Source organism: Halichoerus grypus, chromosome 11 (genome assembly GCF_964656455.1).
Source record: "Halichoerus grypus chromosome 11, mHalGry1.hap1.1, whole genome shotgun sequence".
In the NCBI taxonomy this organism is placed as follows: Eukaryota; Metazoa; Chordata; class Mammalia; order Carnivora; family Phocidae; genus Halichoerus; species Halichoerus grypus.
This window is the reverse complement of record NC_135722.1, coordinates 54,640,950-54,667,563: the sequence shown is the minus strand read 5'-3', so window position 1 is coordinate 54,667,563 and position 26,614 is coordinate 54,640,950. Positions and strand designations below refer to the sequence as shown.

Sequence of the window (26,614 nt, the reverse complement as noted above, 5' to 3'; positions counted from 1 at the left end):
CCATGTACACATGAAAAAAGGTATATTCTGCTGGTGTGCAGTGGGGTGGTCCACTCTTAATCAGGTCAAGTTAGTTAGTAGTGTTATTAAAGTCTTCCATCCTTACTGATTTTGTCTTCACTTGTTCTATGAATTACTGAGAGATGAGTGTTGTGGTTTCCAGCTATAAATATAGATTTAGCTATTTCTTCTTTGTTATATATATATATATACATACATATATATATACATATATATATATATATATAGAAGCTCTGTTATGTTCATACATATTTAGAATTATTATGTTTTTGTGACTGACCCCTCCACCATAATGTAAAATCTGTCTTTATCACAGGTAATATTCATCGTTCTGAAATCTACTTTGTCTAATATTAATATAGCCACTCTGGCCTTCTTTGAATTCATATTTCCATGGTGTGCTATTCCTATTCTTTTACCTTTAACCAATCATTTATCTACCTTTATATTAAAAGTGGGTTTCTTATAGGTAGCATTCAGTTGGATCTTTTTTTATATAAAATCTGAACAATCTCAGTTTTTTAACTGATATATTTAGACTGCTTACACTTAACATAATTGATGTTTAGATTAAAACCTACCATTTTGCTAGCTGTTTTCTATATGTTCCACCTATTCTTTGTTCTTTTATCCCTCTTTTTTTATGCTTTTGGACTGAGGATTTTTTACGATTCCCTCTTTCTTCACTACTTGGCTTAGTCTTACCTCCATTTTAAATTTTTAGTGGTTGCCCCAGAGTTCATAATATATAACTCCAATAAATAAGGAAAACCCAAAAGACTCCACCCCCAAATTACTAGAACTCATACAGCAATTCAGTAATGTGGCAGGATACAATATCAATGTACAGAAATCAGTTGCTTTCTTATACACTAACAATGGAACTGTAGAAAGAGAAATTAGAGAAACGATTCCATTTTCAACAGCACCAAAACCGTAAGATACCTCAGAATAAACCTAGCCAAAGAGGTAAAGGATCTATACTCTAGAAACTACAGAACATTCATGAAAGAAGTTGAAGAAGACACAAAAAGATGGAAAAACATTCCATGCTCTTGGATCGGAAGAATAAACATAGTTAAAAGTTTATGCTACTCAGAGCAATCTATACCTTCAATGCCATCCCGATCAAAATCCCAATGACATTTTTCAAAGTGCTGGAACAAACAATCCTAAAATTTGTATGGAATCAGAAAAGACCCCGAATCGCCAAGGAAATGTTGAAAAAGAAAAACAAAGCTGGGGGCATCACGTTGCCCGATTTCAAGCTATATTACAAAGCCGTGACCACCAAGACAGCATGGTACTGGCACAAAAACAGACATAGACCAATGGAACAGAATAGAGAGCCCAGATATGGATCCTCAAGTCTATGGTCAAATAATCTTCAACAAAGCAGGAAAAAAAATGCAGTGGAAAAAAGACAGTCTTTTCAATAAATGGTGCTGGGAAAATTGGACAGCCACATGCAGAAGAATGAAATTCGACCATTCTCTAACACCATACACAAAGATAAACTCAAAACGGATGAAAGACCTCAATGTGAGACAGGAATCCATCAAAATCCTAGAGAACATAGGCAGTAACCTCTTCAACATCGGCCACAGCAACTTCTTTCAAGATACATCTCCAAAGGCTAGTGAAACAAAAGCAAACATGAACTTTTGGGACTTCAAGATAAAAAGCTCTTGCACAGCAAAGGAAACAGTCAACAAAACAAAGAGGCAACCCACAGAATGGGAGAAGATATTTTCAAATGACACTACAGATAAAGGGCTGGTATCCAAAATCTATAAAGAACTTCTCAAACTCAACACCCAAAAAACAAATAATCAAGGCAAAAAATGGGCAGAAGACATGAACAGACACTTCTCCAAAGACATCCAAATGGCTAACAGGCACATGAAAAAATGTTCATCATCATTAGCCATCAGGGAAATTCAAATCAAAACCACACTGAGATACCACCTTACACCACTCAGAATGGCAAAAATTGACAAGGCAAGAAACAACAGATGTTGGAGAGGTTGTAGAGAAAGGGGAACCCTCTTACACTGTTGGTGGGAATGCAAGTTGGTACAGCCACTTTGGAAAACAGTGTGGAGGTGCCTCAGAGAATAAAAAATAGAGCTACCCTATGACCCAGCAATTGCACTACTGGGTATTTACCCCAAAGACACAGATGTAGTGAAAAGAAGGGCCATATGCACCCCAATGTTCATAGCAGCAATGTCCACAATAGCCAAACTGTGCAAAGAGCCGAGATGCCCTTCAACAGATGAATGGATAAAGAAGATGTGCTCCATATATACAATGGAATATTACTCAGCCATCAGAAAGTATGAATACCCAACTTTTACATCAACATGGATGGGACTGGAGGGGATTATGCTAAGTGAAATAAGTCAAGCAGAGAAAGTCAATTATCATATGGTTTCACTTATTTGTGGAACATAAGGAATAGCATGGAGGACATCAGGAGAAGGAAGGGAAAAATAAAGGCGGGGAATCGGAGGGAGAGATGAACCATGAGAGACTATGGACTCTGAGAAACAAACTGAGGGTTTTAGAGGGGAGAGGAGTAGGGGGGATGGGTTAGCCCGGTGATGGGTATTAAGGAGGGCACGTACTGCATGGAGCACTGGGTGTTATACGAAAACAATGAATCATGGATCACTACATCAAAAGCTAATGATGTACTGTATGGTGACTAACATAGAATAAAATAAAATTAAAAAAAAGAATCAAATGAAGTAATAAATATAAATCACCTTTAAAATAAATAAATAAATAAATAAGTCCTTCAAATATTATACTACTTCATTTAGAATATAAAAACCTGAAAGTACCATACTCCCAATTCTTCCTTTCCCCACTCTTCACATTCCTCACACATTTTACTTTACACATGTTTTAAGTTCCAAAACACTGCTATTTTTGCATTAGAAAACAGTCTTTTATAATTACCAATAAGAAAAAATGTGTTTATAATATCTTCAACCATTTCTGGATATCTCATTTTTTTGTATGTAGAGCCAAGTTTCTGTCTGGTATCATTTTCCTTCTGCTGAAGAATTTTTTTTTCTTTTTTTAAGATGTATTTATTTGAGAGAGAGAGAGAGAGAATGAGAGTAGGAGGAACAGATGGAGAAGGGGAGAGAATCTCAAGCAGACTCTACACTGAGCACAGAGCCTGACTCGGGGCCCAATCTCATGACCCTGAGATTACGACCTGAGCTGAAACCGAGTCAGAAGCTTAACTGACTGTGCCACCCAGGTGCCCCAAGAATTTCTTTTAACCTTTCTTAAAATATAGGACTGCTGGTAATGAATTATCTTAGTTTTGTCTGATAGAGTCTCTTTGCACTTCAGTTTGGGTAATTTCTATTGATCTATATTCAAGTTCACTTATTCTTAGTTGTGTCACATATGCTGAAGAGTCTGTCAAAGGCATTCTCCATCTCTGTTACTGTGTTACTTATTTATAGCATATCCATTAGATTGTTTTTTTTTTATAGTTTCCATCTCAGCTGAAATTTACCATCTATTCATGCTTGTTATCCACCTTACCACAAAATCATAGTTATTTTAAACTCTCTCTCTCTGATAGTCCCAACATCTGAGTTACTGCTGAGGTCTTTTTTTCTTCTTTTGAGTTAATTTCTTCTCGATAACATTTTGTTGGTGTTGGTGGGAGGGAGGGATAATGATGGTTTTTTCATTATTGCTTTTCCTTGTCTCAAAAATTTTGATTGAATACTCAACATCATGTGCAACAGAGAACAGAGGACACCAGAGAAAGAAAAGAGCATGTATCTTCTGTTAATCTGGGAGTTGAGTCAATGCAATTAGGAACTGGGCCGGGTTTGGGTTTTGTTGCTGCCATTTTGTTGTTACCTTCAGCGTAACACATTCTTCAAATTTCCTCTAACTCCCCCTTTTTGGAGGTGGTGATGGTGGTGGAGAGGATTTGCTAGAGGCTTTTTCTCAGTGAACCCGTTCCACCCTCAGATTTAGGTATTCCTTGTGAACCTGCACCTACATAAGAGTGCTTCACTATGTTCTTGCCTCTCCTCAAGTGGTACACTATGGTGGCTTATTATTCCATGCTCTCTAGCCTGGTTGGGAGGAGAGTAGTTTCTCTTTTATCTTGTTTGAGTTAACAGACCCTGTGTCCTTAGGTATCAAGGTAGGGCTTTCTCAGTGATACTGGCCCTCCCCAGGGTATAGGGGATTTCCAATAGTCCAGGTCCAACACTGCTTCTGCCTCACCCTCAAGGGTAATGTGTTTTTGGTTTTTTTTCCTTCCTCCAGTCCTTCACCTGTGCCTGGGGGAGTGCAGGGCTTACAGCTCCTCCTCCAAAGGCTTAACACTTTTGTTTTTAGAGAAGCATTATGCTTTCTAGCAACAGTATCCAGTCGCCTCCCTCCAGACCTATAGCACACCAGGGGAGGCTTTCTACGTGTCCTACCGTCTCCAATCTTTCTTGTGAATACGCAGTGTAGGTTCACACAGAATCAGCCACAGGCAGGTGTGAGCTGCCTCCTAGGTGCTACATGCAGTCTTCCAGCTGTGCACACTTAGTGGTTAGCAAGGTGTTAAAAACTCTGACTGGATTATTTTGCCTTCTTAGATAGTGGCCCAACCTCCCCCCACACTCTGCCACTGGTAAGTCAGTCCTCACATCCTCTCTCTTCTTGGACACACCCATCTCTTCTTACGTATCATGCTCCTTGGTTGCCCTGTAATCTTAGTTCTTCAGATTCAAGAAAAGTTACGATTTTGTATATTATCCAACTTTCTCTTGTTGTCAGGGTGGAAATGAAGTTCCTTCTACCTTTTTATATCTTAGGCAGGGGCTGGAAGTCGAATCTGAGAATACTAATTTGATTTTTTAAAAAGTTTTTCTCTGTTCTTTGTATTTTCTGCCCCTTTTGGGTCCGCTATTCTGTTTGTTCAACTTGGACTAGTTTATACTGTTTTCCTCAAACATCTGATGACTCTTGGTTTTCCCTTCAAATCCATGAACAGGGGCGCCTGGGTGGCTCAGTTGGTTAAGCGTCTGCCTTTGGCCCAGGTCACGATCCCAGGGTCCTGGGATCGAGCCCCGTGTCAGGCTCCCTGCTCAGCGGGGGGGGCCTGCTTCTCCCTCTCCCTCTGCCTGCGCTCTCCCTGTTTGTGTGTGCGCGCTCTCTCTCTGTCAAATAAATAAGTAAAATCTTAAAAAAAAAAATCCATGAACAAGTAACTAGATTGATTAGTATAGGCAACTAGTGTAGGTTTCCTTTGAAGCTATAAAGATTTATTTACATGAAAGGCATTATTCTCGAATGCCAGCTCAGTGTAAATGGGTAGGTCCTATCGACAATTAGGCTTTCCTTGTAAGTGTATATGCCATGCTGAAAGAAGGTAGTACCTTTATGTTTAAACTCCCACAACTGTCAAGTAAGGAGAACTTTACTTTGGGATTGTGTTACTCTTAGGCATTTCACTTCTAAGTAGAGCTGCCTTTCATGTTTTCCCTCTAGGTCAATTGCAAAAGTCCACAGTCAGGCTCTGTTCCACCTTTCAATGCCAAACCCTTGTACCATGGGACCTAACCAGGTCAAGAATCCATAATGTTTAGAAAGCAGTTGGAGCAAGTATTATAGGAAGTTACTCCAAATTCACGGAGAAAAGAAAATGAGCCAGTAGGCCCAGCTACCCTAATTATTGCTCCATCATTCCTGATTTCTATACTTGGAAATTCCAAGTTGAAGTCTCTGAGAGCTGTACCAAAAACCTTTTCTATTTGTGTTCCTTGCTGCAGTTTTTCTCTACTCTGCTTTATGCATCAAAACAATCCCATCTATGTTGTGTCTTTGAGAACTGTGTCAAAATCTTTGCTATTCCAGTGGTACCCTCTTTTATTTTCACCACCACCACTGATTTATTCTTTATGCATGTATCTTTACTATCATATCACTGGGTCCTTAAGAGGGAGGGAGAGCAAACGCATCTGCTTGGTTTACCATATTCCAAAACTGCTTTCTGAAATGTTTGGCCCTGTCCATGTACACATTAACATTCTACTCTGTTAGGAAGATGGCTCCTCTGTTCAGCAAAAACTCAAGTCAGACACTTCAATTTTAATAACCAAATGTCAATGTTGTCTCCTGAAAATCTAATAGCTAAAGAATATGAATCTCGCTTCCATCAAAACAAAACAAAACACAGACTCGTTGGGCACTCTCCCACCAGAGTTTGGTCTCAGACTGGACAATGGCCAGCTCCTGTCAAAATTACAGTTAAAACCAAAGAACTGTCATTCTTCTGGGTTTTCTACATCAAGTCAGATGACCAAAAAGCAATATAGTTGAACTATTTTAGTTTCCTTCCCTGCAGAATGGCCTTTTCTGTACTATGATTTATGATGCCACCCTTCTCAAGGGTTAATAGATATTTCTCGCTATAACTTTTGCAAAATTGCAATTGACTATATTTCATTATGATATTTAATACATTGCACATAAGAAACTGCATGCTAAATTCCTCTCAGAATTTAGTGCCAATAAATTTCTTTTCCCCCTAAAGAACTGATATACTTCCTTCTAACATGCAATGAAGCACTGGACTCCTTTCATAATTCTACACAATTGGCTTAATGGCTAACAAGGTCAGAGCTCATTTTAGTGTTTCAATACAATAGGCAGATCCTATGGGAGGCAGAGTACTATACTGGAAAGCCCATGTACTTAGGAAGCAGAAAGATCTGGGCTAAAATCCTGCCTATGCTACTTTCAGGACTCTAACCAAGTCTCGACTTCTCTGAGTTTCATTTTCCTCATCTGTAAAATGGGGATTAATTTCACTTTCATTCAACATTTTCATTCTCTCAACTTGTCTCTATGAAGCTCTAAGTGGGTAGAGAAAATTACACAACAGTCTGATTGATTCTACTTTAAGAATACAAGCACAGGGTCCACCAGACACACTGTCCAGCAATCCTACTCTAATTCCCTCATTAGTTTGCTTTCCCCCTCTTGGAGCTGACTACTCCACATATTCCCCTCAATCCTTAAACCTCCTCTAAATTGAATATAATTGTCTCACCTCATACCATCCTGAAATAATCGGATTCCTTCACAGTCCTACCCACTACCGAATATGTAAACCCTCCCCTGTGCCATTTTCTTAGCCTTCTCCTGTTCAGTGGGTAAGGCAAATAGCTTCATTTATATAAATTCTGAATTCCTTTTCATTCCAATCCATGTCAGTCACACTGCTCTCTTCCTAACAAATTATGTTCCAGCTATAGTGGCCTCTTTTCTGTTCCACAGTCCAAGCCATTTCCAAGCCTTTTCACTTGCTGTTCCCTCTCTTTTTCCAGCAATTCTTTTCTTCAAGGCTGAGCTCCTCAGGCAAACCTTTTCTGAGCAATCTCTGTAGAAATGGTCTCCCACCATTATCGTCTATCACCACAGCTTGTTTTTAGTACTTGTCACAACCCGACATTTACTTTATTTTGTTTCTTGTTTCCTGTCTTACCCACTAGGTAAGTATCCAAAATTGGAAGTCTTAATTAATTCTTCCTTTTTCTCTCTTTACCCTAATATCTGCTTTTCCTCCAGCATTTGTCTTTGTTTAATCATCTGGTCAGTTGTCAAAAACAGAAATTGGAAACCAACCTAAATCCTTCTCTCCCTCTCTTCTCAAACCCACCAAGCCATTAACAGCAGAGTCTATCGTTGAAGTATTTCTTGAACCTATACACTCCCTCCTCCCTTTACACTGCCAGTCTGTTTTGATTTTAATTACGGAAGGCTTAGATTATTGTAATAAATCCCTAACAGTTCTCTATTGTCAACTCTTCAAAGAGAACATTCTAAAATATACATTTAATCCCCATTCTGTATTATAGTCATCAATATGGTCCCATCTACTTTTTGTCTTTGAGAAATTTGCTCAAGTTATTTCAGTAGAACTCCAGACCTTTCAACAAAAACTTCCTTTATGATTAGGTCATTCTTTACCCCTCTGGCCTCGCCTTTGGACCCTTAAATGTATCCTTAGTTGTAGCTTTACTAGAATTACCTGCAATTTTCTAACCTACCTCTATGTTTCTGTATAAACTATTCCCTCTATCTGGAAAGTCTCACCTTCTCTCCTTAGCTATACATCAGGTATTTTTCTAGACTCAGCCTAAGTGTCACCTCCTTTACATGGTGCTGACTTTCAGATACTTATCTTCTTTGCTCCTATAACACCTTCGAAATATCTGTGTCATATACTTTTCACACCTGTCGTTATGTTTCTAACATCTTACATGGTGCTGGGGTTGTTGTAGGTGTTCCATAAATGATGACTAAAGGGCTTGACGAAGGTGCACATGCACACACATATTCAATGTTCTTCCTATTTCCTTTACATGCCTTCTGACCTCTTATTTCTATGTTGAGCCATCTAATTGCAAATGTATTTTTTGTAAATGCCACGTCTAGCTTTTTGGAAGTGGAGAAAAAAATGATGGCAAGCCAAAAGAAAATTCTGTCAGGTGGCTATTTCTGCCTATCTATATCTTCCTTTGCAAAGGAGGGAGATTAAAATATGATAGTTTACCTTCCCTACAATCCAATTAAGATACTGGAATAAATCATTACAAATATATGGAAACAGAATCATTCTGAAAAGAAAATCTGAAGTTTACTCAGGACCCACATTTGTCCTCCCCACTGCCAAGTTGTCTGCTTTCACATGCTGCATACAATGTCAACAACTCAAAGTAAAGAAACTTTAATAGCATAAACCCCAGGGAAAAACTGTCCTCAGGTTCAGAAGTTTTTAAAAGGCAGATGTTAATAATTTTTAAGGAAGTCTGTTTAGGAATTTCTGTCAGATGGCTATAAAAAAATCAGAACATACACACAGGCTAATAAAATTGAAATTCTGCCATCACTTCAAATAAATATATCTTGAATTATAAAATCAGTAAGGTAATATTTCAGTTTGTGACCTTATGATGTAAGAGGAGAAAATTGTTACATAATGCTTAATAATGTCTTTATAATTTCAAATAGAAATCTATGACCTTTTAATAGAAACTAAAGCCCTGTGATTCTTTTATGAGAAAAGAGCACAATACTTTACCAACCAAAAAGAAGCTAATTAAATAGAACTAGATACATAGTTCATCTTACTCAAATTTATTACAAAATGACAATAAGAAATGATCATAATTGATGGGAACTTCATATAAAACATTTCTTATTTTGGCAATAAAGGATCAAAACGTTCTATTTACTGAAATTACCAAGAGGATTTTTTCCCCTAAATCTAAGCAATGAAATCTGACATAGCTGACTTCTACATACTACATCACTAAAAGAATGTGCTTGTTTTTGTTCTTGCTTACCAAAATGAACTGACGATCTTTAAAACACAAGGTTCTACCACGTGGCTTTCCAGTTAATAAACAACATCTATAGACCCATAGACACACTTGGGGTCAGAGAATCAGTCTATTTTTGTACCTTTCATTGCTGGGAAATAAATGTTGGCATCAAACTTGGAAAAATAAAGAGATTCATAAAAAAGATTAACAGATTTCCCTCCTTTTTGACAATCCTATCCTTCTGAGATATCTAGAATATTAGAGATGTAAGAAGTCTGGACTGTATAATTCAAAATTTTTCCTTTGTGAAGAGGAGATAAGACCAAAAAGGTTGAATGACTTGTCTAGGGACAGACTGAGAGAATGGCAGATCTTTAATCCAGATCTCTTAACAAATTAAGATGTAACCAAATCAAAGACAAATCTTTGGGAAAAACATCACTTCACCCATCCTGTAATAAAAAGGAAAATAGAACAAAGTTCTTTATCTAATAGTCCACAGGCCAAATGGAAAACTAGCAAACCATCAGTCAATTTATCTGTTGGGCACATACTAGAGAAAGCAACAATATTTTGTTTAGTGGAAACAAGACAGGTGCTGGAGTCAGAGAAACCTAAATTTGAATTTGGATCTGTTATTATTTGTGAGAAATGTCTCTGAGGCCCAATTTTTCTCATTTGGAAAAAGGGGGTAAAAATTATTCCATTAGGACCCTTTTAAAAACTAAATGATATACCATAAGTGAAATATCTAGCATGTTATGGGATTTCAATAAAAGTTACCCACTTTTTAGGATTTACGTAGGGCTTAAATGAATGTATTTTATAAGGTTTTAGATAATATGGAATAGTGACAAAAGCACAGATTTTAGAAACAAAAGGTCTAGGTCCATATCCCAACTTTGCTCCTAACTATCTGTTCATACCTGGCCCAAGTCACTTATTTTCTCAGTATCTCATATATAAAATGAAGCTAACAATATTTGCCATACCTAGCTCTCGGGGATACTTTAAAGATCAAATATGATAATCTCTGTGCAAGCACTTTCTAACTATAAGGTACCTCATATATGTTCATTGTTACTATCAAGAAAACTAACTGCATTAAAAAACAGCCTCTTCCTACAAAGCTTAGAGAACTGTGCTTTTATAAAGTTCATATCGCTCCCCAGGCACCACTGAAGAGTGCTTAGATTTTATCAACATTTATAAAATGTGTTTAGATTACAACCTAAACACATTTCCTTAAGACCAATGTTTCATACCATTTTCTAAACCAAATTTCAAGCAAACTAATTTAGACAGAGTATTGCTTCTCTAAGATTTGGGGGTTGAGTTAAGGCAACAGACCCTGTAAGCCAACATATAATTAATTAACAGGAAGACTATTTGGTTTGAGACACTAATAAGGGGAAATCTGTTTTTCATTAACATCATAAGTTAAACTACTAATATCTGCCAACAATGAAAATGCATACATTAATAAACATTAATACTGAAGAGATCAGCTCATGGCCCAGCTGGAAGTTGCTGTAGACAAGTTGAACACCACTGCGTTTGAGGTGTGGGAAGGGGAAACTTATAGGTGTGGAGTAATGAGGCCCCTCAGAGTACGTGGCCACTCAGCAAGTCAACAGCATGGACAGAAATTATCTTTTTGCCTCTTTCCAATATATCATCCTACTGCAATAAATTTTTATAAACAAAAATATAAAATATATAATAGACACCTGGTTTCTTCCAAATGTTTACGCAAATTAATCCCTATAGCACTATTATGAGCTGCTATCCTCACTACACAGATGTGTAAAAAGATGCAGAAGTTAAGTAATTCCTTTATGATCATTCAGAAGAATCAGTAGCAAAGATTAAATATCATATATTACTGACTTTGTATCCTAACTGAGCTCTTGGGCTGAGAACCAAGTGCCTAGATAAGCACCAAGTTCCAAAGAGAAGTCATAATATGTAAGATGCCATTAGGATTATTCATATTAGCAAATCATTTCACAAATGATTAGCAAACATGCTAAGTCAAAGCTACAAGCACAAGTGACAAATACATTTTCCCCTTCACGTTACCAATACCAGTCACTCAGATGTTTCTAAATATTTTAACCTGACTCAAGATTCATTAAATAGTACATTCAATGTCAGTATACAAGAATATTGTTCAACACAAATGTTCTTTCAACCGATAAGAATAAGTATGTCTCTAGTTACCTAGCACAATCACTATGAAGAACAGGGGTCCCCAACAAGTAGAACAAGATCTACTGGTACATAAATCTGGTTATCTGTATCCAGCCACTCCTGCTTTCCAACCCCCCACCCCACCCCAGTGCTGACCACTACAGTCTAGAGAGATACACAATGGCAGAAAATCTGCAGCCAACAGCAGCATTCTATCTCTTGCTTACATTTTTTATATTTTTTATTTATTTTTTTAATTATGTTATGTTAATCACCATACATTACATCATTAGTTTTTGATGTAGTGTTCCATGATTCATTGTTTGCGTGTAACACCCAATGCTCCATGCAGAATGTGCCCTCTTTAATACCCATCACCAGGCTAACCCATCCCCCCACCCCCCTCCCCTCTAGAACCTTCAGTTTGTTTCTCAGAGTCCATAGTCTCTCATGGTTCGTCTCCCCCTCCAATTTCACCCTCTTCATTTTTCCCTTCCCACTATCTTCTTTTTCTTTTTTTTTTAACATGTAATGTATTATTTGTTTCAGAGGTACAGGTCTGTGATTCAACAGTCTTGCACAATTCACAGCGCTCACAATAGCACATACCCTCCCCAATGTCCATCACCCAGCCACCCCATCCCTCCCACTCCCCACCACTCCAGCAACCCTTAGTTTGTTTCCTGAGATTAAGAATTCCTCGTATCAGTGAGATCATATGATACATGTCTTTCTCTGATTGACTTATTTCGCCCAGCATAATACCCTCCGGTTCCATCCATATCACTGCAAATGGCAAATTTCATTCCTTTTGATGGCTGCATAATATTCCATTGTATATATATGCACCACATCTTCTTTATCCATTCATTTGTCAATGGACATCTTGGCTCTTTCCATAGTTTGGCTATTGTGGACACTGCTGCTATAAACATCGGGGTACACGTACCCCTTCGGATCACTACATTTGTATCTTTGGGGGAACACCCAGTAGTGCAATTGCTGGGTCATAGGGTAGCTCTATTTTCAACTTTTTGAGGAACCTCCATACTGTTTTCCAGAGTGGCTGCACCAGCTTGCATTCCCACCAACAGTGTAGGAGGGTTCCCCCTTTCTCCGCATCCCCACCAACATCTCGTTTCCTGACTTGTTAATTTTAGCCATTCTGACTGGTATGAGGTGGTATCTCATTGAGGTTTTGATTTGGATTTCCCTGATGCCAACCGATGTTGAGCAACTTTTTCATGTGTCTGTTGGCCGTTTGGATGTCTTCTTTGGAAAAATGTCTGTTCATGTCTTCTGCCCATTTCTTGATTGGATCATTTGTTCTTTGGGTGTTGAGTTTGATAAGTTCTTTATAGATTTTGGATACTAGCCCTTTATCTGATATGTCATTTGCAAATATCTTCTCCCATTCTGTCGGTTGTCTTTTGGTTTTGCTGACTGTTTCTTTTGCTGTGCAAAAGTTTTTTATCTTGATGAAGTCCCAATAGTTCATTTTTGCCCTTGCTTCCCTTGCCTCTGGTGATGTTTCTAGGAAGAAGTTGCTGCGGCTGAGGTTGAAGAGGTTGCTGCCTGTGTTCTCCTTTAGGATTTTGACGGACTTCTGTCTCACATTGAGGTCTTTCAACCATTTGGAGTCTATTTTTGTGTGTGGTGTAAGGAAATGGTCCAGTTTCATTCTTCTGCATGTGGCTCTCCAATTTTCCCAACACCATTTGTTGAAGAGACTGTCTTTTTTCCACTGGACATTCTTTCCTGCTTTGTCAAAGATTAGTTGACCATAGGGTTGAGGGTCCATTCCTGGGCTCTCTATTCTGTTCCATTGATCTATGTGCCTGTTTTTGTGCCAGTACCATACTGTCTTGATGATGACAGCTTTGTAATAGAGCTTGAAGTCTGGAATTCTGATGCCACCATCTTTGCTTTTCTTTTTCAACATTCCTCTGGCTATTCGGGGTCTTTTCTGGTTCCATACAAATTTTAGGATTATTTGTTCCATTTCTTTGAAAAAAGTGGATGTTATTTTGATAGGGATTGCATTAAATGTGTAGATTGCTATAGGTAGCATTGACATTTTCACAATATTTGTTCTTCCAATCCATGAGCATGGAACATTTTTCCATTTCTTTGTGTCTTCCTCAATTTCTTTCATGAGTATTTTATAGTTTTCTGAGCACAGATTCTTTGCCTCTTTGGTTCGATTTATTCCTAGGTATCTTACGGTTTTGGGTGCAATTGTAAATGGGATCAACTCCTTAATTTACCTTTCTTCTGTCTTGTTGTTGGTGTATAGGAATGCCACTGATTTCTGTGCATTGATTTTATATTCTGCCACTTGACTGAATTCCTGTATGAGTTCTAGCAGTTCTGGGGTGGAGTCTTTGGGGTTTTCCACATAAAGTATCATATCATCTGCAAAGAGTGAGAGTTTGACTTCTTCTTTGCCAATTCGGATGCCTTTTATTTCTTTTTGTTGTCTGATTGCTGTGGCTAGGACTTCTGGTACTATGTTGAATAGCAGTGGTGATAGTGGACATCCCTGCCGTTCTCCTGACCTTAGGGGGAAAGCTCTCAGTTTTACCCCATTGAGAATGATATTTGCTGTGGGTTTTTCATAGATGGCTTTTATGATATTGAGGTATGTACCCTCTATTCCTATACTCTTTAGAGTTTTGATCAAGAGAGGATGCTGTACTTTGTCAAATGTTTTTTCTGCATCTATTGAGAGGATCATATGGTTCTTGTTTTTTCATTTTTTAATGTATTTATCACATTGATTGATTTGTGGACGTTGAACCAACCTTGCAGTCCAGGGATAAATCCCACTTGGTCGTGGTGAATAATCCTTTTAATGTACTGTTGGATCCTTTTGGCTAGTATTTTGGTGAGAATTTTTGCATCCATATTCATCAAGGATATTGGCCTGTAATTCTCCTTTTTGATGGGTCTTTGGTTTGGGGATCAAGGTAATGGTGGCCTCATAAAACGAGTTTGGAAGTTTTCCTTCCATTTCTATCTTTTGGAACAGTTTCAGAAGAATAGGTAGTAATTCTTCTTTAAATGTTTGGTAGAATTCCCCTGGGAAGCCATTTGGCCCTGGGCTTTTGTTTCTTGGGAGATTTTTGATTACTGCTTCAATTTCCTTAGTGGTTATAGGTCTGTTCAGGTTTTCTATTTCTTCCTGGTTCAGTTTTCGTAGTTTATACATCTCTAGGAATGCATCCATTTCTTCCAGATTATCTAATTTGCTGGAATATAGTTGCTCATAATATGTTCTTATAATTATTTGTACTCCTTTGGTGTTGGTTGTGATCTCTCCTCTTTCATTCATGATTTTATCTGGGTCATTTCTCTTTTCTTTGTGATAAGTCTGGCCAGGGGTTTATCAATCTTGTTAATTCTTTCAAAGAACCAGCTCCTAGTCTCGTTGATCTGTTGTACTGTTCTTTTGGTTTCTATTTCATTGATTTCTGCTCTGATCTTTATTATTTGTCTTCTCCTGATGGGTTTAGGCTTTATTTGCTGTTCTTTCTCCAGCTCCTTTAGGTATAGGGTTAGGTTGTGTATTTGAGACCTTTCTTGTTTCTTGAGAAAGGCTTGTATTGCTATATACTTTCCTCTTAGGACTGCCTTTGCTGCATCCCAAAGATTTTGAATTTGATTTTGATTTGAATCCCAAAGATGTTTTCATTTTCATTGGTTTCCATGAATTTTTTTAATTCTTCTTTAATTTCCTGGTTAACCCATTCATTCTTTGGTAGGATGCTCTTTAGCCTCCATGTATTTGAGTTCTTTCCGACTTTCCTCTTGTGATTGAGTTCTAGTTTCAAAGCATTGTGGTCTGAAAATAGGCAGGGAATGATTCCAATCTTTTGGTACTGGCTGAGACCTGATTTGTGACCTAGGATGTCATCTATTCTGGAGAATATTCCATGGGCACTAGAGAAGAATGTGTATTCTGTTGCTTTGGGATGGAATGTTCTGAATATTATCTGTGAAGTCCATTTGGTCCAGTGTGTCATTTAAAGTCTTTATTTCCTTGTTGATCTTTTGCTTAGATGATCTGTCCATTTCAGTGAGGGGGCTGTTAAAGTCCCCCACTATTATTGTATTGTTGTCGATGTGTTTCTTTGTTTTTGTTATTAATTGCCTTATATAACTGGCTGCTCCCATATTAGGGGCATAGATATTTACAATTGTTAGATCTTCTTGTTGGACAGACCTTTAAGTAGGATATAGTGTTCTTCCTCATCTCTTATTATAGTCTTTGGTTTAAAATCTAATTTGTCTGATATAAGAATTGCCATCCCAGCTTTCTTTTGGTGTCCATTAGCAATGGTAAATGGTTTTCCACCCCCTCACTTTCAATCTGGGGGTGTCTTTGGGTCTAAAATGAGTCTCCTGCAGACAGCATATCGATGGGTCTTGTTTTTTTATCCAATGTGATAGCCTGTGTCTTTTGATTGGGGCATTTAGCCCATTTCCATTCAGGATAACTATTGAAAGATATTAATTTGGTGCCATTGTATTGCCTGTAAGGGGACTGTTACTGTATATTGTCTCTGTTCCTTTCTGGTCTATGTTACTTTTAGGCTCTCTCTTTGCTTAGAGGACCCCTTTCAATATTTCTTGTAGGGCTGGTTTCGTGTTTGCAAATTCCTTTAGTTTGTCCTGGAAGCTTTTTATCTCTCCTTCTATTTTCAATGACAGCCTAGCTGGATATAGTATTCTTGGCTGCACATTTTTCTCATTTAGTGCTCTGAATATATCACGCCAGTCCTTTCTGGCCTGCCAGGTCTCTGTGGATGGGTCTGTTGCCAATCTAATGTTTCTACCATTGTAGGTTACATATCTCTTCTCCCAAGCTGCTTTCAGGATTTTCTCTTTGTCTCTGAGACTCGTAAGTTTTACTATTAGATGTCGGGGTGTTGACCTATTTTTATTGATTTTGAGGGGGGTTCTCTGTGCCTCCTGGATTTTGATGCCTGTTTCCTTCCCCAAATTAGGAAAGTTCTCTGCTATAATTTGCTCCATTATACCTTCTGCCCCTCTCTCTCTTTCTTCTTCTTCTGGGATCCCAATTATTCTAATGTTGTTTCATCTTATGGTATCGCTTCTCTCTCAAATTCTGCCCTCGTGATCCAGTAGTTGTTTATCTCTCTTTTTCTCAGCTTCTTTATTTTCCATCATTTGGTCTTCTATATCACTAATTCTCTCTTCTGCCTCATTTATCCTAGCAGTTAGAGCCTCCATTTTTGATTGCACCTCATTAATAGCCTTTTTGATTTCGACTTGGTTAGATTTTAGTTCTTTTATTTCTCCAGAAAGGGTTTCTCTAGTATCTTCCATGCTTTATTCAAGCCCAGCTAGTATCTTTAAAATCGTCATTCTGAACTCTAGTTCCGACATCTTACTAATGTGCGTATTGATTAGGTCCCTGGCAGTCGGTACTGCCTCTTGTTCTTTTTTTTGAGGTGATTTTTTTCCATCTTGTCATTTTGCCCAGAGGAGAATAGATGAATGAGAGAACAAAATGCTAACAGGCTAACAACGACCCCAGAAAAATAAACACTAAACAAATCAGAAGAGACCTGAAACCGGGGGAAAAGAAAGGGAAAGAAAGGAAAAAGAAAAAGAAAAAGATTAAAAAAAAAAAGAATATGATCAAATATGATCAGGCTGGTGCATAGATCAGTGCCACACACTAGATTTTGGGCGTATTTTGGTCTGTTAGAAGAAAGTGCCTCCCAAAATTTTAAAGAAAGAAAAACTTAGATATGTACAAAAATAAGGGTAAATACGATAAAGGGATTGAATAAGACTGTACAGATGAAAATTATAAAAGATTTTATAAAAGGAATTGATAAGATAAGTTGGTTGAAGAAAGAAAGAAGAGGAATTAAAAAAAAGGGCGGGGAGAGAATGTGATCAGGCAGGAGACTAGAACAAAGCCATACACTAGAGATTTAGGGTATATTTTGGTCTGTTAGAAGAAACTGTATCCCAAAATTTTAAAGAGAGAACAACTTCTATATATATATACCAAAAATAAGGTTAACTACTATGAAGGGATAGAATATGACTCTAAAAATGAAAAATAAAAAAGATTTTTTAAAAAAGGGATTGATAAGATGCTGGTTGAAGAAGGGAAAAAGAAAAATTAAAAAAAAAAAAAGAAAAAGAAAATTTAAAAAATTAACTTTGAACGACTAAAGAATCAGGGGTAAAAAAAGCCATGAATTCTATGTGCTGTATTCCCCTAGTGCTGGCGTTCTGCCATTCTCATTGATGTTTAGGTAAACTTGGTCTTGGCTGGCTGTTCCTGCTGATCTTCTGGGGGAGGGGACTGTTGCTGTGGTTCCCAAATGTCTTTGCCGGAGGCGGAATTGCCCCGCCCTTGCCAGTCCCAGCTAAGTAATCTGCTCGGGTTTGCTCTCAGAAGCTTTTGTTCCCTGCAAGCTTTCCGTTCAGCTTTGGAGGACGAGAGTGAAAATGGCAGCCTCCCAATCTCCACCCCGGAGGAGCCGAGAACTCGGGCCCCACTCCTCAGTGCGCCCCCAGAGAAAAGCAGTCAATCACTCCCGTCTCCCTGGTCTCCGGCCACACTCCGTGCTCATCCGGCCTGTGACCGAGCATTTCTATCTCTGGCACCCGACCCTGTGTGGAGTCTCCAAACCCAGCAGATCCCTGCAGTGTGCTCCCATGCCGCTCCTCCCGGGGGAGGAAGGGGAGTCTCCCCAGATCTGCCGCTTGTTGGGTCCCTGCTGGAAGAGCAGTGGCCCAACTGTCTCTTGCTTACATTTGAGACCAACGTGTTAGATTTTAACCTTCCAATGATTCTAACAGTTCAGGAAAATACAAAATAATACTCATCTCAAAAGTACGTATAAAAGTGGGGGGAAGCTCCTGCAGTACAAAGTCAGTGTTAAAAATCAATAATTCTGACCCATCCTAGCAAATATATATTTAACTTTGAGCATTATCATCCTTTATTTCCATGATAAAATGGAGATATAAGAATGTGCTAATTCTGACTGGACTGTCAGAATTAAAACACTAGAACAGATACCTACAAAATCCTATAATCTTCCTTTGCTGCAGTTAGGCACCAGTAACTTTGAACATAGGCTCCACTACAACTTGCTATGTGGCTTTGGGCAAGTCACTTAACCTCTCTGAGACTCAGTTTCCTCATCTGTAAATTGAATAATAATATATATTTATTATTAGGAGGATAATAAGAATACCCTTAATTCATAGGACTACAGGTAAAAACCAAATAAGGTAAAGAACAGGGGCGCCTGGGTGGCTCAGTTGGTTAAGTGTCTGCCTTCAGTTCAGGTCATGATCCCAGGGTCCTGGGATCCTTGCTCAGTATGAGCCTGCTTCTCTCTCTCCCTCTGCTGCTCCTTGCTTGTGCTCGCTCTCTCTGTCAAATAAGTAAGTAAAATCTTAAAAAAAAAAAAAAAGATAAAGAATAGAAAACACAAGACATTGCCTCACAGTAATGAGTATCCTATAAATATGAGCAATTATTATTACACTCAGTCTTTTTTTGTTTGTTTGTTTGTCAGAGAGAGAAAGAGGGAATACAAGCAGGGGAGAGGCAGGCAGAGGGAGAAGCAGGCTCCCTGCTGAGCAAGGAGCCTGATGCAGGACTCAGCCCCAGGACCCTGGAATCATGACCTGAGCTGAAGGTAGACGCCTAACCGACTGAGCCACACAGGAGTCCCTACACTCAGTCTTTTAAATGGGATAGAAGTCACTGTTTATAATTTCACCTGTTTACAGGCTGATGATAGACTTCCTGGCACTTTATCATTATAAGAAAAAACACAGTTGGGAACATAATGGGAGAACTCTAATCTCCCTATCCTTTTACCATATGCTATTAATAATACACCTTCCACAGGCTTTCCATATGGTAAAATGTAGTATTATACAGTGCATGAGAGTTTTGGAATCAATGGATTTTAATTCCAACATCACCTGTCACTAGCTGTGTGAACTTAAGAAAGGTATTTAATGTCTCTGACCCTGACCGAGGGTTTCCTCAACTGTAAAATGTCAATAATAATAGTACTTACCTCACAGAATTATTGTGGTGATTAAATAACATCATATCTATATAGTGATAAGTATGGTAACTGAAACATTAAAGCTATTAGTATTATTACTTCTCTTTTTAGAAAACTGCAAATGCCCTGAACCCCTCTAAAACCCTATAGTGTTCTCATTTTAAAAATCGACAACCTTAAAAAAAGATATGCAGAAATACATGCTACAGGTAGCAGGCAATTTGAGTATAATAAAAATTTCAAAGCACCATAAGAAATGTGTCTTTTCACAGAAGAGAAGACCTCTTAAAAGCAGTTCTTGTATGTACACAGCTACTTAGTTATTTGGAGTCACTCAACAGAGATTGTGGAAACGGACTTTGCTCACAATGTCTCATGACTTTAAGTGGCATTATCCCAACAGACTCTCATGTCTAAAAATCAATATGCAAGCTGTGTTGCAGTGCAGATAGTTTTAACAATCACTGCCAACAATATACAGTGTTTTTTTCTATAGTGTTTCACATGAGAGTATCAGTTTTCCCAAATGAATGCTAAGCTAGCAGCTACAGAAGTCTTTATTCTTTAGCAATGATGCCCATGACATTAGACTGATACCATGGAGATGATTCATTCATTCAATAAATATTCATTCAATGCTTACTGCACCCCAGACACTGTACCATGCTCAAAGAATAGAAGAGTATTTAACATAGTACATGGGCAATGTCTTCCCTCAGAGATCTTAGAGTCTAGAGGAGGGGATAAACTAATAATTACAATGCCATAATGGAAAAACACAGGATGCTATGGAAACACATAGTAGTACATCTAACCAAGGGGGGCAGAGGTAGGAGAAGGGAAAGGGAGCCAGTGAAAAATTTCCTGGAGAAAGTAACACATAAAAGAGGCTTAAATGCAGGCAAGACAGACTGAAGCATATTTAAGAACTAAAAGAAGTTCTTTATAGCTGAAGCATTCAGATTGACATGGGTCATACGAGACCTTTGTAAGTCATGCTGAGTCAGGATGTGATGTAGGAATTTGCACATATTAAAAAAATCAAACTACTTTAAAACAATCAATTGTATTTCTATATTATCAGCAAAAAGTAGAACATAAAATTTAAACATATTTATAATAGTATAATAAAATATCAAAAAATAGAAATAAATCCAATGAATCATAGGAAACATCCATGTACTAACAATTAGTTTATTTCAATCATGTTTTGTAAAGAAGATTTAATAAACAAAGGCATATACCATTTTCTTGGGTTGGAAGACTCAATATTGTAAAGATGTCCATTATCCCCAACTGTACTGATAAATATATTAAATGTAGTCCCAATCAAAATACTAGCCAGATTTTCTTTTCTGTGTAGAACCATATGAAAATGCAAAAAGGATAAGAATAAGCCAGTTATTAGTCATGCTAACGGCCAAAGATTCTATTTATATGAAATGTCCAGAACAGGCACAACCATAAAAACAAAAAAGTAGATTTCCATCCTTACTAAGATGAAGAAAGGTGATCTTGAAAAAGAATAACTAAGCAGAAGAACTTTAACAGATATGAAGACCAATTATAACACGAGAGAAATTAAAACAGTGAGATAATGGCAAAGGAACAGGCAAATAGATCCACAGAACAGAGAGTCCTGTAACAGACATGTAAGTACATGGCCACCAGTTTATGACAAAAGTGAACCTGCAGTGCAAGGGAGAAAGGTTTTTAATAAATGGTACTGGGTCAATTGACTATCTGTATGAAAAAAATGAATCTTACCTGACATCATACACAAAAAAATCAAAACCTGATGAATTATAAATGTAAAAAGTAAACAGTAAAGTACTTAAAAAAATACAGAATAACACTTTTATGGCATTAAAATCAGCAAATATTCCCTAAACTGGACATAAAAAATCTTAACTATAAAAGGAAAGATTGATAAAATGGAATTTTTGTTCATGTAAAGGTATCATTAAAGAATGAACCAGCAAGGGTGCCTGGGTGGCTCAGTCGGTTAAGCGTCTGCCTTTGGCTCAGGTCATGATCCCAGGGTCCTGGGATCGAGTCCCACATTGGGCTCCCAGCTCAGCAGGGAACCTGCTTCTCCCTCTGCCTCTCTCCCTGCTTGTGTTCTCTCTCTCTCAAATGAATAAATAAAAATCTTAAAAAAAAAAAAAAAAAAAGAATGAACTAGCAAGCCACAGAATGGGAGAATACATTTTTAAATGTATATTCAAACAAAGAACCCTTATCTATAATATATAAAGAACAACTGCCCCCCCACCAATAAAAAAAGCCAGTGGGGGGAGTGAGTGGGGGCAGGTGGGAAGGTCATGGCAGGAAGACTTCAACAGGTACTTCACAAAGGAGTGTATCCCAGTCAGCAAGAAACATGAAATAGTGTTCAACTTCATTAGTTTTCAGGGATATAAAAATTAAAACTGCAAGGAGAGACTACAACATACCCACTAGAAAGACTAAAATACAAAAGACAGAAAGTTCCAAGTGCCGACAAGGATACAGGATAAGAGATCTGATACACTGCTGGGTGGAGAGGAGGTAAATTGGGCACAAGCGCTTTGGAAAACTTTTCGACACAATCTACTAAAGCTGAAGATATGCCTATCTTGTGACTATGTAATTCTGCTCCAAATTCAACAGAAATGCATAAAAAAAAATCTTCATTAAGAAGCATGCATGAAAAAATTCATGGAAGCATTATCTAATAGTTCTGAACTAGAAATTACCGAAAGCCAGAATCAATAAATTCATATTTATATTTGCACAATGGAATACTATTGGCAGTAAAAATGAACTAAGACTACAGTACATGCAGGTTAGGATGAAACTTACAAACAAAATATTGAACAGAAGCCAGCACATAAAATGCACATATTATATGATCTAACTTGCATAAAGTTTAAGATGAAGCAAAACCAATTTTGGTGTAATAAGTCAAAGTAGTGGTTAGTCTGGTTGGAGATGTCCTAAACAGAAGGGAACATGAGGAAGCTTCTGAGATTCTGGGCTTCTTTTAATGCCCTGTTTCCCAGTGGAGATGCTGCCTGTGTAAGTGTGCTCATTTTGAAATTTTGAAATATAATGTGTGTGTGTGTGTGTGTGTGTGTGTGTCTTTGTACACGTTTCTGTATGTATCACCTTCAAAATACTTCCCAATAATTTTTAAAATCGTATCAGCATATCTGTACAAAGATGACTATTTGAACCTATGGAGAAAGAAAAAGGAAAACTGAATGTAGAGGTTAGGCTGTTTGTATGGTTATTTTTACTCACCTTTGTCCTGTAATGCAATTTGTTGCTTATGCAGTAATGCCACCTCCCGTCCCAAAGCTTTCTTCTGTCTTTCCAGTTCATTTCGAAGCACCAAAATTTTTAATTGCAAGCACTCACTTTGTTTTCTCTAAATAATTAAAAAGCACAGGTAAATTTATGACTATGAAAGTCATGACTATGAATAATTATACATTCACAGTGTCTCCAAATGAATAATGGCGTAAAGCACTTTAATATTCATCTAATTCATAGATCTCTTGAGTAACTTAATTATCAGCACCTGCCATTTTAATGAAAATACAGATGTTAGCAAAGAATAAACCTGAAGTCTGGGGACAGTTCTTTCTAAGAACCCAAAAAACACTATAAAATATCTCAGGCCTCTTTACTGAGATCACAATACAATTAAGACAAAAATTAATTTTTAGGAATGGAGTTCTCAAAAACTTAAACATAGAGATACCACAGGACCCAGCAATTCTACTGCTAGGTACATATCCAAGAGAACTGAAAACATGTCCATACAAAAACCTGAATATGAATTTTCATAACAGCATGATTTATAATAGTCAAATGGTGGAATCAATCCAAATGTCCATCATCTGATGAACAGAAACAAAATGTGGTACATCCATGCAATGGAATATTATCTAGCAATAAAAGAAATGAAGTACTGATGAATGCTACAACATGGATGAACCTTGGAAACGCTATACTGGGGTGTCTGGGTGACTCAGTCAGTTAAGTGTCTGCCTTTGGCTCAGGTCATGATCTCAGGGTCCTAGGATCCAGCCCCATGTCGAGTCCCTGGTCAGTGGGGAGTCTGCTTCTCCCTCTCCCTTGGCTGCTTCCCCTGCTTGTGCTCCCTCTCTCTTACTCTCGCTCTCTCAAATAAATAAATAAAATCTTCTAAAAAATTAAAGAAAACACTATACTAAGTGAAAGAAGCCAGTTTTAAAAGGCCACAAACTCCATTTATATAGAAATGTCCATATTAGGCAAATCCATAGAAACAAAAAGTAGATTTCCATCCCTGCCAAATTGAACCAACGTGCTCTAATATCCCACAGATTTCAGAGAAAGTCAAGCAGGGACCTGGGGCTTTCACCCCTTCCAGGTGGTAACCAACCATATTATCAGTGGACACCACAAGGGGAGCCTGGATTTACAGGGATAATGAGATAATCCTCTCCCTCCCTGCTGGGTGATATCAGAGGAGGCTTAGTGTAGAGTGAGAACTTTCCTTACTACACAGTGTTAATGAGGCCAGCCTATTCAGCATGCTATCAGTGGAGGCCATGTGGGGAACAATATCAAAGTATTCCTATACCTCATAGCCAGGTCAGTAGTAGTGGAGGCCTAGTGGAGAGCTGGAACTCCCAGTCCTGGTCAAAAGTAAGGATGACCTCCTCCCCCACACTCCTGCCACTTGGGTGTCAATGGAAGCTGCTTGAGGAACCTGGACTTTTATACCCACCTGGCAGTAATGAGATAGCATCTCTCCCTTCCCTATCAGAGAAACAGGTGTCAGAAAAAAACAGATCAAACAGGCTTAAATAAGATCTAGAGACTCATAACATAATACCCAAAATGTATAAGTTTCAATCAAAAATCACTCATCATATCAAGAACCAGAAAGATGTCAAAGTAAATGAAAAAGGATAATTATGAGATGCCAATACTGAGGGGCACCCGGGTGGCTCAGTCGGTTAAGCGTCTGCCTTCAGCTCAGGTCATGATCCCAGGGTCCTGAGATCGAGCCCCATAGCGGGCTCCCTGCTCAGCAGGGAGTCTGCTTCTCCCTCTCCCTCTGCCCCTGCTTGTGCTCTCTCTCAATAAATAAATAAATAAATAAATAAATAAAATCTTTTTAAAAAAGAGAGAGAGAGATACCAATACTGAGATGACAGACATGTTACAATTATCTGACAAAGACCTGGAAGCAGCTATCATAAAAGTACTTCAATAACAATTAAGAACATCCTTGAAACAAATGAAAAAATAGAACATCTTGGTAAAGAAATAGAAAGTCTCAGTCAAGAAATTGAAGATATAAAGGAGAATCAAATGGAAATTTTATTTCACTTAGCATAATCCCCTTCAGTTCCAAAAAAAAAAAAAAAAAAGGCAATTTTAGAGCTGAAAATATCTAGAATAAAAAACTTAGTGAATGAGCTCAACAGCAGAATGTAGGAGACAGAGAAAAGAATCTTTAAGCTGGAAAACAGAATAGAAACTACCCAATCTAAACAAGAGAGAGAAAATAGACTGTAAAAAAAAAAACAGAGCCTCAGGATCTGTGGAACTATATAAAAAGATCTAATATTTGTATCCTCCAGTACAGGGAGGAAAGAAGAAATAAAGCAGAAGTGAAAAAGTACTCACAGAAATAATGATGAAAAACTTCCTAAATTAGGCAAAGAAATACACCTACAAATTCAAGAAGTTAATGAACCCTAAAGAGAATAAATTAAATGGAGAAAATCACAAAATAAATAAAACCAAAAGCTGGGTTTTTGAAAAGGCCAATAACTTTGATAAAATTCTAGCCAGGCTAACCAAGAAAAAGAAAAAAGACAGAAATTACTAGTATGAGGAATAAAAGAGGAGCCTTCACAACCGATCCCATGGACGTTAAAAGAATAAGAAAAGAATACTATAAACAACTCAATGGCCAAAAATTTGGTAACTTAGATGAAATGGACCAATTCCTTGAAAGACAATCTACTAAAACTCACACTAGGAGAAATAATCTGAAAGGGCATATATATGAAATAATTAAATTAATAACTAATAGCCTTTTAAAATGGAAAGTACCAGGCCCTGATGGTTTCACTGGTAAATTTTACCAAGCATATAAATAAATAACACTAATTCTTTAAACTCTCTTCCATCTAGGAGGCCAGCATCACCCTAATACCAAAATCAAACAAAGACATCACTAGAAAGGAAAATTACAGACCAATCTCTCATAAACACAGATGCAAATTCATCAACAAAATCAACAAATCAAATCCAACAATATGTAAGAAGAATTATATGCCATAGCCAAATGGAATTTATTCCATGTATGCAAGGCAGGTTGAACATTCAGTAATCAATGAAATTCACCATATCAACCAGGCAAAAAAGAAAAGTCATATAATCATATCAATACATGCCAAAAAAGCATATGACAAAATTCAACACCCAATTATGATAAAAACTCTCAGCAAACTAAGAATAAAGGAAAACTTCCTCAACTTGTAAAGAATATTTGCCAGAAAATCTACAGCCAACATCATACAGATCTTCCTCAACTTATGATGGGGTTATGTCCCAATAAACCCATTATAAGTTAAAAATATTGTAAGTTGAAATACATCTAATACACCTAACCTACTGAACACCACAGCTTAGCCTAGCCTACCTTACGTGTGCTCAGAACACTTACATTAATCTATAGTTGGGCAAAATCATCTAACACAAACCCATTTTATAATAAAGTGCTAAATATGTCATGTAATTTATTGAATACTGTACTGAAAGTGAAAAACAGGATGGTTGCATGGGTACAAAATGGTCATAAGTGTATCAGTTGTTTCCCCTCATGATCATGTGGCTGACTGACAACTGTGGTTTGTTACTGCTGCAAGGCATCATACCATATATTGCTAGCTTGGG

The 26,614-nt window shown here is 37.6% G+C and overlaps 1 protein-coding gene and 1 long non-coding RNA gene across 5 annotated transcripts in view; both read right to left on the bottom strand.

Annotated features, from left to right (window-relative positions):
- LOC144379449 (uncharacterized) overlaps positions 1 to 26,614 on the bottom strand; it is a 707,761-nt gene that overhangs the window by 264,839 nt on the left and 416,308 nt on the right. The window lies entirely within an intron of this gene.
- UVRAG (UV radiation resistance associated) overlaps positions 1 to 26,614 on the bottom strand; it is a 316,572-nt gene that overhangs the window by 132,202 nt on the left and 157,756 nt on the right. For all 4 annotated transcript variants that reach the window (XM_036082832.2, XM_078058561.1, XM_078058560.1 and 1 more), the window contains one exon: positions 22,952 to 23,078. In XM_036082832.2, the coding sequence (XP_035938725.1) occupies positions 22,952 to 23,078 (127 nt within the window). The remainder of the gene's footprint in view (positions 1 to 22,951; positions 23,079 to 26,614) is intronic.